The sequence below is a fragment of the Oreochromis niloticus genome, linkage group LG5 (genome assembly GCF_001858045.2).
Source record: "Oreochromis niloticus isolate F11D_XX linkage group LG5, O_niloticus_UMD_NMBU, whole genome shotgun sequence".
NCBI lineage: Eukaryota > Metazoa > Chordata > Actinopteri > Cichliformes > Cichlidae > Oreochromis > Oreochromis niloticus.
The window spans coordinates 22,915,296-22,929,463 of NC_031970.2; the positions used below are offsets into that span (position 1 = coordinate 22,915,296).

Consider the following 14,168-nt stretch of genomic DNA (forward strand, 5'->3'; position numbering starts at 1 on the left):
AAGCAGCGTGTGACCTAAAATTCAATAAAAGTTGCACACGCCTGGCCTCAAGCAGCCAGACAATGTCTGCAGGAATATTACAGAAATGTCTCCGTGATTTTCTGGGCGCAGGCGCTGCCTCTGAGGTTTTGCGGAGGTAGTTTTCAATTGGCTGGGTCCAAGCTTTATTGGAGACTCCGCCCATGAGCTTAACAAGCCAGGCCCCGCGCTGTCAGCCACAGTTATACGTGTTGCTTTAAGTCCCAGTGGACAGAGTTTACTCTGACAAACACAATCGTAAACTGTAGAGAACCTGCAGCAGCAAACGCGGACAGACAGCCGTTTTCCAGAGGAGTCACCCGACCGGATACTGTAGACAAAATATTGTCAAAGGTAAGATATGTTTACCTTATTGTCGCACAGCAGAATATCAGCCTGTGGATGGGTATAAAGAATGATGTGTTGAATGATGTGTGTGTTTTGGGTTTTTTGTTTTTTTGTTTGTTTTTGTCTTTTGCTATCGCTGCATCATTAATGCACCAGATTCATCCATACGATCTGCATTTAGTGCACCGATGCCTACAAGCCTGCACAATACCTCTGCTTTTTAAATATTAACCTGTGATGTTTACTTGTTGCAGGTTTCCAGTGTCAAACTCGACTGAATGTTCAGGAGAGGAGAGGAGCTGAATTAGGGAGGGACGAAAACCAAAGCTCCAGCTCTGTGCTGTGAGTGGACAAGAGTGAAAACCTCGTGAAGGAGAGATATTTCAGGGGTATTCTGTGCCCTTCCTACCTGGATATCGTTTGATTTTGTGAACGCGCTACAGAGAGCCACAGAGATGGACGTGGCGGCCGATCAGCACCGCTGGGTACATCCCCACGCCGTGCTGAACGGACAACACCCAGACTCTCACCATCCCGGCCTGGGGCACAACTACATGGAGCCCACGGCGCAGCTTCTGCCTCCGGATGAGGTGGATGTTTTCTTTAATCACCTGGACTCACAAGGAAACCCATACTACCCCAACCCTGCCAGGGCCAGAGTGTCCTACAGCCAGGCGCACGGTAAGATGGAGTTAACGCAGGCGTGCAACTTCAACAAATAAACACAGAAACTCAGGAACTCTGGCTTATCGGGAGTCTGTCAGAAACAAAAGAGAAAACACATTTCTACGTGTGCGCTGAGTTGATGTTTGTCACGGCATTAAAAAGGCAGTAGTTTACCTGAAATTTACCTGCAGGTTGTTGTGAAAACTTAATGTTAATTTATTTTCTATTTTATGTTGCCTATAAATACATCGCAGGCTTATGATTCTTATAAACTGGGGCATTTTACATTGACCCAAATGTTTGTGCTTCTGTATTTCACAGTCTGGATGGTTTATTTGTTTTTATTTAATTTATTAGATTAGAATATTTGCAGTGCAGTCTGGACTTAACCTGCTTTTACGCACGCATAGTTCAGAGGATACTGTGGTCATTTCTGTTACAAAGATATTGTGCTACTTTACTAACATGATTAAATCAGGCCTGTGTATCAACAAGTCTTTGCTATTTCTGCCTCTAAACCTGCAGCCGCCAAAGTCTGAATCGGCCCCACAATAACAAGTTTGCTTCTGCTTCACAGCTCGTCTGACGGGGACTCAGGTCTGCCGGCCTCATCTCCTTCACAGCCCGGGGATTTCGTGGCTGGACGGGGGGAAACCTGCCCTCTCGGCTCACCACCACAACGCCTGGGCCGTGAGCCCCTTCAGTAAGCCCAGCCTGCACCACCCTGGCTCTCCGTCCCCCGGCGCTCTCTCCGCCGTTTACCCGTGCAGCAGCAGTTCAAACACGGTTTCAGCATCCTCTTTAACGCCGCCGTCCCACTCCGGCACTCATCTGTACACTTTCCCCCCTACGCCACCCAAAGACGTGTCGCCGGACCCAGGGGCTGCGTCTCCGTCGTCCACTACCAGAATCGACGAGAAGGAATCTATCAAATACCAAGTGTCGCTGCCAGAGGGCATGAAGATGGAGGGCTCCAGTCCGCTGAGAAGCAGCCTGGCCTCTATGAACGCCCAGACCCCCACCACCCACCACCCCATACCGACGTATGCTCCCTACTCTTTCCCAGCGGCCCACGAGTACGGCAGCAGCCTGTTCCACCCGGGCAGCCTGCTGGGCTCATCCAGCTTCACTCCCAAGAACAAAGGCAAGACAAGGTCCTGCACCGGTGAGTCCAGCTCACACACATTTAAATACACACATAAAACAACGTAAATGTGAAAATACACAGCCAGAACCTGTATGTAAAGTCTGTCTATGGTTTATGTAACGATCTTATCGCAGGACTGCTGTTTAAGCGGTTCAGTTTATTTTTTTATTTTATTTTATTTTTTTACCAGCCTAAACTAAACCTAAAGGTTGTTTAACTCTAGGGAAATCACGAAGTAACGCGATGTATGCGTTTTTAAAATGATCTGTGGCGCCCTGCTGTTTGGGCGTTTTTACTTAGGAAGCAGAAATCTTGGTTTGCGTAACTCGTCTGGCTTTGGCGATTTCTAACCTCCTTTAAATTCACGCAATTTGTTAATAGTTTTATAAACTGATTTTTCACTCCTGGTAATTATGGCCAGTCAATAAAAAATTACAAGCCAACTGTTTATTAAGTCTAGAGTAGTTTTTGAATGCCACAATTAGTATCACCACCAACACAACAGCTGCTATTAAATAAAATTAAATAAAAATAATTTTAAACATTTAGAGGAGCACCATTTACCAAGAGAATACAACCTTAACCAGACGCCGTTTTAGGACGTTTATTTTCACAGGTCTTTTACTGTCATCCACATTGTAAGAGTATAAATCAGTTTAATATATTTAAAAAATGTCTGTTTATGAATTACGTCCTAATTCTGCACTGAGTTCCTCCGCAATTTACACTAAACACAGCCAGTCAGTTGTTATGTGCACGCTGTGCTGATTGCCTCATTAATTTTTCACATTTGGGAAACACAAGTAGAAAAACAACTACTAAATAAATTCTTTTATCAGCGTTTTCTCGGAGTGAATGATGTTACAGACCGGAGCATACACTCCACAGATCTCCAGCCACTTTGATAAATCTCTTTTGCTGAGCGTGACTTTGTAATTGCCTGAGCTGGCCGCGCGAACAGTGAACTGGATCCAGCCCAGAGGTGTGAAAGGATGATCCGCAGGCGCACGGAGCCAAAAACCTCAGTATTTAGGCTAAGAGTCGCTTCTCTGTTACATAAGACATTAATACATTGTCCTGATTGTTATTTGATAACAGATCAGCTTCAAGCCTAATTGTGTTTGACCAACTTATTACCAGAGATAAAGTCCAGGGAAACCCAAACTACCTTTTTATTAATTATTATTCTTATAACTATGAAATCCTAACTGGCTACAAGTGTATTTCTTTGACAACAACATAATTATATGGCATTTTTAAATACTTGAAAATAATTAAATGTATTTAATGTAGTGTCACAGGCGTTTTATGTCAAGACTTATTTTAGAAGAAAAAGAAGACTTGATGTTGAAGCCTTGGAAATTGAGGATGAAGCAGAGATGAACAATAAATTCAGCTTTTGGCTCTTTTGTGCATCTGATAGTGTAAATTGTGAAAGAGTCACTTTATTGTCTAGTATAACACATTTAGATGTAATTTACTCGTCTAAATAAAGCATCACTTGATACAAAAGCAGGTTATTTTACCTTTAATGGGCTTAAAATAAGTTGTTTGTCAGTGTGAATTACAACTGCTGGGAGAGCTGCCACATCAACCTTGCCACCTAAATGAAACATGTCCGCGCACACTTGCACACATTGACACCAAGAATAAATACAGCCTACAGGCTAAGCTCTAAATTAGGTGGCAGTTTTTACAAATGTCCATGTGTGTTCTCCTTCAGAGGGCCGTGAGTGTGTAAACTGTGGAGCTACCTCTACACCTCTGTGGAGACGTGACAGCACCGGACACTACCTGTGCAACGCCTGTGGGCTGTACCACAAGATGAATGGCCAGAACAGACCACTGATCAAGCCTAAACGCAGGCTGGTGAGTCCATTGCTCTCTTTATATGGAATTGAATAGCTATGCATGCATGTGTGTGTGTGTGTGTGTGTGTGTGTGTGTGTCTTTGTGTGTATGCATTGTGGAGGGTAGTAAATAAAAGAGTGTAAGGTGAAGGGTGAGGGGAATGAGGTACAATTCCAGGAAAGTTATATTTTCCCAATCAGTTTCCAGGAATTGTGTTTCTCACTCACCTCTTGCTCCTTTAGCTCAGACTGTTCGCAGAGTGGGTCTCTCCGAATTGTTTTGTTATCATTATTACAGCTACTTCTGATACTGTCATTGATAGCAGGACCATCATTACCATCCATCAAAACAACTCAGAGCCTCGCTGACACTGTATGGGTCATAATGCAGCATATATATATGTGTACTGTACTGATATTTTGGCAATTTGTATGGTGACTGGGCTTTTAGTAAAGATTATATGTGTGTGTGTGTGTGTTTGTGTGTGTAAACAAGGCAAAAGAAAGCTGTTTGTCAGATAAATTGTTTTAAAGCGACAATGTAGAACTGAATCATCAGCAACAGATATTTCCTATTATGAACTGCTTCACAGAGAAGTAGGTCAGCGTTCAGCTCCAACTTTATGTCACACCCATCCCACTGATTACTGTGAATTCATATAGCAATTGTTTAACACAGTTAACACAAGAAAAGTCACAGTTATGGTGAAATCTAATTTTAAGGAAAGAAGAAACAAGAATGCTACTTTCCAGGTTTTTGCATTTTTTTTCAGCATCAGCGTTTGGCTGCAGAGTAATAAAATAAAATAAAATAATAATAAATAAATAAATATATTTTTGTACCTGAAATGCATTCGTGGAACCACCTGCAGCTGCTCAGCTGCTGTGTTTGCAGTTTGTCAGCTGCAGTAGGAGGCAGCTGTGTAGCTGTGTGGGCCACCACATTTTACACCAGGATTTGTGGAGAGCGCTTTAAAAAGCTCGGACCAAAGGCACAGCGGATCAATACAATAGGAGCCCCCGAGGGAACTGATACAGTTAAACACGTCAAAGTGTAATTTGTTCCAATGAGAATACCGTTTCTGTAGAAGTAATATTTGAATCCCACTGGCTACGCGAGGGACGACGAAATACCAGCACCGCAAAACACCTTGGCACCGAAGGAAAGATGGTAAAGAAGATGAGGAAAGTCTAATGATGGAGACCAAGCAAAAACGAGAGAAGGTGTCGTCTTAAAAATCCTGTAAATATAAACGTGAATCGGCCGGAGAAAAACCTGCATTGATCAGAGGGGCTGACGCGCGCTGAAGGCTGTCACTTCCCGAATTAAATCCTTTCAGCAGAGATGGATAATAGCAGAGGATTCATTCTCTGCTTTATCTAAAAATAATAATATCCCCCCCCCCAAAAAAAAAAATCCCGACGCCATTAAGTACAGAATAAATGCATATACGACCATATATCACGCATGCTTTCCGTATACGTCGGCCGGGGCTCGCAGAGCTCCGAATGCGTCTTGTATTCAGAAGCCTTCCAGTTGTTTCCTATCCGGATATCTGACCGGTCCAGATAAAGCGGCGGGCCAGCGCCAGCTTCCTCTTGCGGCCTCCTAACTAGCTAGCAAGTTCAGACCTCACTTTCTAGTGGTCAGGCTTTCCGTCCACTACAGAGAAAGGAAAGCAAATTCATTTCATTAAAAAATTTTTTTTTTTAAAAAAACAAAAGGAGAAGAGGCAAAGCTTAACTGTTGATGTGTGCCACAGTGCACCCCGGGTACGCTTACTTTCACTCTGTTCACAGAAAAAAAAGAAAAAGAAAAAAGCTGGAAAAATGCTTAAACGACGTGTCGACGTCACACTTTATTTTTAGTGAAGTACCAATTACTGGAACATTTAAAGTCAGGATTCAGCTAAAAGCAATCAGGTGTGACGTATGACGCCAGATTCATTTGGCGTTTTAATCTATTTTTTAAAAACGGGGCATAAACATAATTGGAAGTCACTGATGTTACCAACATACTCTATCAAAATCTATTTCCCACATGACATCATATTAATACATTTTATATCAAATGTGAATACACTGAGGAGCTAGCTAACATCAGTTAAATAGAGCTGCCACTATTATTCACCAATACATTTGTTTATGAATAACAAATAGTGATCAATCATCATCATTTTATTAGTAAAAGTCACAAAGATCCACTGATTTTAACCCCAGTCACTGCCAGCTTGTGTTTTTCTTATTCTTCCATGTTAGTGAATGTCATCATTAAATGTCACTGGACTGTTGGTTGAAAATGTCACACATGCTCATGGGAACACAACATGAGCATTCTCCACAATTCGATTATTATTATTATTTCTTTTGGTCCAATAAAAACTAATTTTGTGAGTCAACATTTGTGACCTTAATGTCACAAAACAGTATAAATCAGTGGATTATTAAGTTAAGCCTATTCTAGATTTCTGTATACATGCCTTATCTGCCTGTGCTCTAATCAGAGCTTGATATTTATTCTTCCACAGTCTGCAGCCAGACGAGCAGGCACCTGTTGTGCTAACTGTCAGACGACCACCACCACACTCTGGAGGCGTAATGCGCATGGGGACCCGGTGTGCAATGCCTGCGGCCTCTACTATAAACTGCACAATGTAAGTTTTTATCCCCGATCCCCAGTTTGGGGTCCAGTAGGCAGGAAGTGAGCGGGCAGGTTACCCTGATTGCTGAGTGATAGGAGAGGCAGAAAAGAGAGGGAGAGGACAGAGAGGAAAGGGGGAGAGAGAGACAAAGGCTTGTTTTACTCTTAGACACTGTTGCATTCGTTGGTGTTTTCTTTCTTTGTGCTTTATTGTTTCCATGGTAGGCGTAATCCCCTTGAGAGTCACAATGGTGGGACTGTTATATAGTGGGACTGCCACAAGCCCAGCCTCCATATGAATAGCATTAAAGCTCAAGGTATAAAAAAAAGGACTCTGTGGTCGTGGATTTGTTGTTTTTCTTTAAAAACAACAAATAATTAATTATTTGTGCTAATAAACACTGACAGTGTTTATAACTTGTAGTTAGTGAATTGCACTGAGTGGTGCTGCTTCTGGATGACAAGCATGTGCATTGCAGTTTATTGTAGTTAATCCACCATGCATGATTCATGATGCTGTTGCTGTGACCAGTCCCTGGAGTGCATTGTGTATTAATTAGCAGCTGAAAACTGTCCCCAACAACTGGACATTTTAGTCCTCTTTGATTTGACATATATTGATTTATATTTTGATGAAAAATTATAGTCCAGTAAATACAAAACTAGTTTTACAAGGTTTACACTACAGTGGGAACCAACGGGCCACAGACAGGACAAGCTAGAAGGAATGGATTAATGCATAGTTGATTTTTGACTTTTGAAATATATTTTGCTATTTTCACAAACATTTAATACTTCTAGGTGTGAGCTCCAAAACCAAACTTTAACCTCGTTATTCACCTCTTCACCTAACTTTCTCTGTGCAGGTGAACCGGCCTCTGACCATGAAGAAGGAAGGAATACAGACACGCAACCGCAAAATGTCCAACAAGTCCAAAAAGAGCAAGCGGCCCAGCGACAGCTACGAGGAGTTTTCAAAAAGCCTGCACGACAAGAGCGCTCACTTCAGCGCCGCCTCTCTCGGTCACATGCCCATGGGCCACTTGCCGCCTTTTAGCCACACTGGACACATGCTGCCTACGCCCACCCCGATACACCCGTCATTCAGCCACCCACACCACTCTAACATGGTAACGGCGATGGGGTGAGAGGGTGAGGTGGTGTAGAGTTGCCTACAAGAATCTGAGATGGTTATATGAAGTGGGATGAGGGTCTAAACTAGAGGACTGTGTGTACAGTGTTACAGGCACCCGGTTTGTGTGTCTTCATCTCGACTGATGATGCCGGTGGAGGGTCGGAGAAAAGATGTGCGATGAGGGTCAAGGACCTTTTACTCCTTATCTATAGGTACCAATTTTGATGGAAAACGAATCTGCTTCCTCTCAGTCAGGCACAGACATGTAAACACAAAAATGTCATTGCACCTCAAACTTGTGCTCTCGCTGACGGCCTGGGTGCAGTTTAACGTGTGCGGAACAGGTTCGTAGTTACTGTGAATATTGTAAATATGTGCGACCAAAGGGGGGTGCCCCAGAAAGAGAGATCCCCTTCGCAACTTTAAAAGAATATATGCTGGATTTTTTTCTCATGGACGATTTTATGGGAATTTTCACAAAAGAAACAAGCAAACAGAAAAAGTTTATGAATTCTAATTTGACACTGTTTATTATAATTATTGTTATTATAAGTAATATTGTTATTCAGATAATTTATTTTCTTTCTCTTTTTTTGGACTATATTACCTGAATCATAATACGGATACTGTTATCCCAGTTATAAATATATTTTTAGCTGAAGCGCTTTGTCTGAGCAGGTCAACATTTATACTCTTAAGAAATAAAAAAAACCATGTTCATTATCTGTTTTTCTTGTCAATTCAATATCAAATATACAAGTCTCTGAGAGGGCAATACATACAAAAATTCACATAAATAAGCTTTCGCCTCATGAAAGTTCAATCAGTCCAAATCACAGGTAGAGTAAGACTGATTTCCTTCTGTGTACTGATATTTACATTAATCATGTGTACATCAGGTGATCTGCATCCTTTGTGTGTTCTTGTTCCTCATTGGATCATCCGATTTTACCTTCATAAGGTCCAACACTGATGTTGATGTTTCAGTGTTTAGATTATCTTTGCATTTTTCTACAAGTAACTTATCTCATAACTGCATCTTACACCATCCAGAGTAAGACAGCACAAAATCGGGTGGTCGTTGCATACTGTTAGCGATAAAAAATAGAAAAAATAAAAAATAAAACTAGGAGTTGTGACTAAAGACACTTATTTCCGTCATGATATTATTTTATAAACTTATACTTAAATGAAAAAAAGTCCACAAATCCTTGTATATCAAAGAAGTTGTTTCATCCCATTCCCCTTTGCTGGAAGGTGTGTTTTAGTGTCTTTATTGTTTATGTTTCTTCTCAGTGTGCTCATATGTCACAAATCCAATACTCAATTGGATTTAAAGATATTCGTGTAACCGAACAAGAGAAATTACCCCCAATAAGGAAAAAAAAAAGGAATCAAACTGCATTGTGATATTAGTGCATCTACATCATCAACATGATCAAAATTAATAGTTTCTATTATTGGCTTTTCAGTATTGGCAGAGGAATGCAGTCAGAGCATCTTCTGTTTTAATGAGAGTATCAGTATTGTTTTAATCATTCTTCCCTCTTCGAATTCTGCCTACACCAGATGTGAACTGGTCCTTTCACAATGGTGCTCTGGCTGTGAGCAACGATATGTTGCCAATTCCTGGTACTAAACCCAAGCAGTCCCAAGCATGCTCGACCCCAAGAAATCCACAACCAAAGGCTCCTTCCCTGTGAAAAATCTCTGATAAAACCACCAAACACCAACTGTACATTCATCAATTTTAATAACGATTTCAGCTGCCATAGGGCACAGGCAGGGTACACTGTGAACAGGTCACCAGTCAATCACAGGTGGGCTGACACATAGAGACAGACGTCATTCTCTCATAATCGCACCTACTGCCAATTTAGAATAATCAATAAACCAATTAACCTGGCATGTAACGTCAGCCTGTGGGAGAAAGCCGGAGTGCTGGCACAGAGAGAATATACACATTCCACATACATGTAGTCTCAGCCATCCAGTGGATTCAAACCCAGGGCCTCCACCCTACACTAGTTGCTCAGCAGTGTGTGAATAATTTCAGCATGGCAGACACTAAAAACAAGCTAGAAAGGAAGGGGAAACCAAATTATTCAGCTGGCTCCAAATGTTTGTTTGTGCATGCTGTTATCTTGCTAACGTATTTAAATATTAAAAATAGTTTAAACTTGGTTATAATGTGCAGCTGTAGTGGTTACAGATTGTTTTGACTGCTCTCGGGAGAGTAAAACCAAAAATAAAAAAACCCACTGTCTGACCTGGACATGCAGCATGTCATGGTGTAACGAACTCACCCACTGACCTCTTTGACGCACTCCGTCTTTACAAGCCGGCATTTGCAGTAACATGCAATGGTACAGTTTCAGTGTGCTTGAGTTACCCCTGTAGCCTTTGTTGTCATGAAGCAGCACTTTCTAATAAACAGGTTACTTTACTTGGCAGCGGAGATTAGTGCTGTTGACAGAAATGGAGCTGCCTGAGCCATATGTTCCCATAGTTACTTAACCAGTTGCATCTGCTCATTCGATAACACTCTTACGAAATACAGTCTTGACAGTCTGTTACTAATACAGCAGTGATGTAAGACGTATACAAATTACATATTTTTCAAATAATTGTTTTTTTAATCAAAAATGTTCATCTTTTAAAGCAGTTACTGGGTTTTAGTTTCACACAGAAATTATAGAAACCAATCCAAATAACCTGAGATCTGCTTTAGTTGACTAAGCCACAAATACAGCTTAAATAATTACATAATTGAGTCACAATTTAGATGCACAAGGAGCTTAGAATCATTTCATATTTTGGTGATATTTCACAGGGCTGTCCTCTGTTTTGTTTCACAGTGAACAGAATGCTTTACAGTTAAAGAAACACTTTATTGTGTGTTTGTGCAGCCACATGAGCTAACCTGAAACCTTAACACCCAACAGTAACTGCAGTGTTTGCTATCTAGAGCTGATTTTAATTTCTGAAGGACAAAACAAGAATAAAATGCACGCGTTTTAAAAAAGTATGGAATTAGTGTGAAAACAATCAGTAAGAATGTAAACAAGCATAAACATACTCCGTGTCGGAATGTCTCAGTCTCTAATCTCTGATGCATATCAGAGTTATGAAGCGTCTGTGAGTGCAGGAGTTCCTAAGAAAACTGAAGGGTGTCCTCGCCTGAGGCAGCGAGCCCAGAGACGTACAGCTACGGGTCAACCTAAGTGCAGCCGACGGCCTCATCTCAAGACTTTCACGACCTCTCACCTTGGAAGCACTTTCTCTGTTATTCTTCCAAGGCCTCCCACAGACTTGTTCACAGACCCTTTTAAAAGGCCACGTCCTCCCCAAAAATATGACAAAGCGAAAACATGAGACTTTTGCTAAAAATAGGAGATAAAAAGCAGCCAAGTAATGAGAGTCATTTTGCAGAGTTGAACCTCTCTGGGGACCTCAGCAGAGCAAAGGTTTTAGGACTGGGTGGGCATCCTAAATCTCCTCACAAGTGAGATTTATAACTCCCACCTGTATTGCAACAACTCCATTTGTTTTTCTACTAAATTCAATTACTAGAATCAAAAACAAGGACAGAAGTGACTTCAGAGGAGTCTTAACAGGCCGATGCGATAAAGGAGATGAAAGGTAAAAGGACCGGTGTTTAACCCAATGCAGAAAACTAATAATGATGAAGGGAGGGGGTGTCTGTGAGCAGTGGAAGAAAACAACTCACCCAGATTAGGTCTGGATCCTTAAGTGCTGAATTATGGTTGTGTTTATTGAGGAGCAGCTGCTGCATTGAAAGCCAGCAAGCAGTGAGAATATGATTACACGCAAATTAAGAAATTATATTTTAAAGGTTTTCTTGGATTTCCGGGATAGTCTCAGCTTTAGAAAGTTGATTATATTGTAAGTATGCAACATTTATTTATATAGCACTTTTTACAGATAAAATCACAGAGTACTTTATAATGAAACCAGAAATTTAAAAAAATAAAAAAATAAAATATTGCTGAGATTCCTTTTACGGCTTTTAAATCAAAGCAGACTTTTTGAAGGATTATGTGTCTTTAATTCTGTAGCCCAAGTTTTATTTTACTCCAAAACTTATGCATATTGGCATCCAGAAAGTATGTTAGTAATATAATATAGTCACACAGAAGAAACCCCTGAAACAAATGAGTCAATAATTTATTCTCCCAACCAAAAACTAAATAAATCACTGGGATGGCCATATGGGATGCCACTGTGTCAGTGTGACTTCAACTCAACATGTACTGCCGAAATAGCTCAGTTGGGAGAGCGTTAGACTGAAGATCTAAAGGTCCCTGGTTCAATCCCGGGTTTCGGCAGTAAGGTAGATGATTTTTGAGGCAGGGATATCTCAGTAGGTGAAGTGGTGGCCCCATGATCAGAAGGTCAGGGGTACAAATCCCCTGAACAGCTACCCTGAGGTACCCGTGATCAAGCTACCATTCCTACACACTGCTCCCCGTGCGCTAGAATGGTGGCTGCCTGCTTCACTGAGTGAATGGGTTAAATGAGATGAGATCAATAAAGTATGTGTTACTCTTGAAAACAAAAGTCCTGGTTGGAGACTACAGACGATTCACACCACCTCACAAAGTTTCTGTATTTGTTTTGCTGATAAAGAGAGAGAAAGACGTAAAGAAGTATGCCGATCACAGAGGATAAATTTGATATTTTACTAAGCAATGCATTGGCAAGTTTGAAAGTGCACAACAGGAACATGTTAGGGATCACGTGTAATGGATAAAAAGAAAGAAATGTGTTGACTGTGCACATATATGAATACATTTTGTAGGAGGTTTCTGACCATTATGGAGCCAGAACATTCAGATCACCTGCTCAGTTCATCATATGAACGAAGCCCTACATGTCCTCACAACATAGACAACATAAACACAGTTATTGTGTTTGCTTCACTCTGTAATTGTGATATAAGATTATATGCATCCAACTGTCAATAAAATCCACATCATTCCACTGCTGGGATTAAAAGCCGGTGTGCAGTTTTCACGTCTGCAGTTTTAACGCAAGCTGAAACGAGCCTCAGTGAGGGTGGTTGCTGCTAGGTTATCTTAAATCGGTCATGGGCCTTCTTCTTGACTCCAGAAGGTTAACAATAACAATCTATTTTGGACAAAAACAAACAGCAAATCACATTGTAGCACTGTAGGATTTCTGTTGTGACAAACGGAGATAAATTACTTATTTACAACTCTTGAAAAATTTGGATTTACTGTGTGCAGATGATCCGATTACGGAGCTGATGGCAAATTTGTAGATATGAGAACATTCACTTGGCACTGAGTGCTGGCATGGTGCTTGGTGAAGTCTGGGATACTATTGCCACTGTTTAAAGGGCTAAAGATATGCAGCACCTTAGAGTCATTGTGCCACTTAAAAGAAACTGGAAACTAAAAATTGAAACTGAAATTAGCTTTACAGTTTCCTCAGAATCTTACTCAAATTATTAATTTCATTTTGGAAAAATGCTGCCAGTGGTCCAACAGCTGCGCTGCACATGGTTCAAGAAACATTACGCGACTGAAAAGACTCAGTGACCCGGACAGATTACACTGGTTCCACGTTTTTCTACTGAGTAACCAAGAAAGAAATGTCAGGAGATTCAATGAGATTTACTTTCAAAGCACAAACATTTTGTCTCTGCAGGGATCTCAAGATGTACACAAAGACAAAGTTAGAGGGAAGTGAAAGAGGGGATCAGCACTGTCAAACTGATAAACTGATGTGGAAAAATCACCATAATGCAGATTTTTTGATTTAGAGGTGAAGTCCAGTCTCAAGACTGTCTATGCTGTGCATGAGTGTTCAAGTGGCCCAGGAGGCAATTCATAAAGTATTATTAGTAGTAGTAGTAGTAATTTTCTGTATAAAATAAATAAAATATAAAATAAATGAAAAGAATCTGTCATAGAGGTCCCACCTAGGTCCAGGTCATCATCACAGATTGTTAAGCAAGTAAAAGCATGCAAAATATTGCACTTTTCAAAAGAAATTGAAAATTATATGTATTTTTTGCTGACATAAAAGGCAAACCAGCATGCCTAGTTTGCAAATATGTGTCAGAAGTGTGTTAGAAGTGATAGAAGAGCCAATCTTGAGTGTCATTACAGCTTAAAACACACTAAGCAGTGTATGTTAAATGAACACTCTTTCGTGTAGTTTTAGTCCTTAATAGGTCCCATCCTGACAGACACAGTTGGTACCTAGGCAAGTTGGTGCCTAGGTACCAACCTAGGTGAGCTAATGGCCAAAAAGTGTCTTCTTTTCTATTACAGCTATAGTGGACACAAGGGTTCAGTTTTGCATAAGAAAGGG

At 40.9% G+C, this 14,168-nt stretch overlaps 1 protein-coding gene and 1 non-coding gene across 2 annotated transcripts; both read left to right on the forward strand.

Annotated features, from left to right (window-relative positions):
• Positions 1-210: 210 nt before the first annotated feature.
• Positions 211-8,528, forward strand: gata2b (GATA binding protein 2b). The gene is made up of 6 exons (XM_003441457.5): positions 211-372; positions 621-1,047; positions 1,610-2,197; positions 3,903-4,048; positions 6,558-6,683; positions 7,537-8,528. The coding sequence occupies exons 2-6, from the start codon at positions 822-824 to the stop codon at positions 7,816-7,818; spliced, it is 1,368 nt and encodes a 455-aa protein (XP_003441505.1). The 5' UTR covers positions 211-372; positions 621-821; the 3' UTR covers positions 7,819-8,528.
• A 3,553-nt stretch (positions 8,529-12,081) lies between these two features.
• trnaf-gaa (transfer RNA phenylalanine (anticodon GAA)) lies at positions 12,082-12,154 on the forward strand. The gene has a single exon. It is a non-coding gene; the product is annotated as a tRNA-Phe (tRNA).
• Positions 12,155-14,168: the final 2,014 nt, after the last annotated feature.

Bases quoted from the DNA above. Each gene is read 5' to 3' on its own strand.
- gata2b (XM_003441457.5), top strand. From the start codon at position 822: ATGGACGTGGCGGCCGATCAGCACCGCTGGGTACATCCCCACGCCGTG. The intron at 2,198-3,902 runs GTGAGTCCAGCT...GTTCTCCTTCAG, and splicing joins CAAGACAAGGTCCTGCACCG to AGGGCCGTGAGTGTGTAAAC. The intron at 4,049-6,557 runs GTGAGTCCATTG...ATTCTTCCACAG, and splicing joins TCAAGCCTAAACGCAGGCTG to TCTGCAGCCAGACGAGCAGG.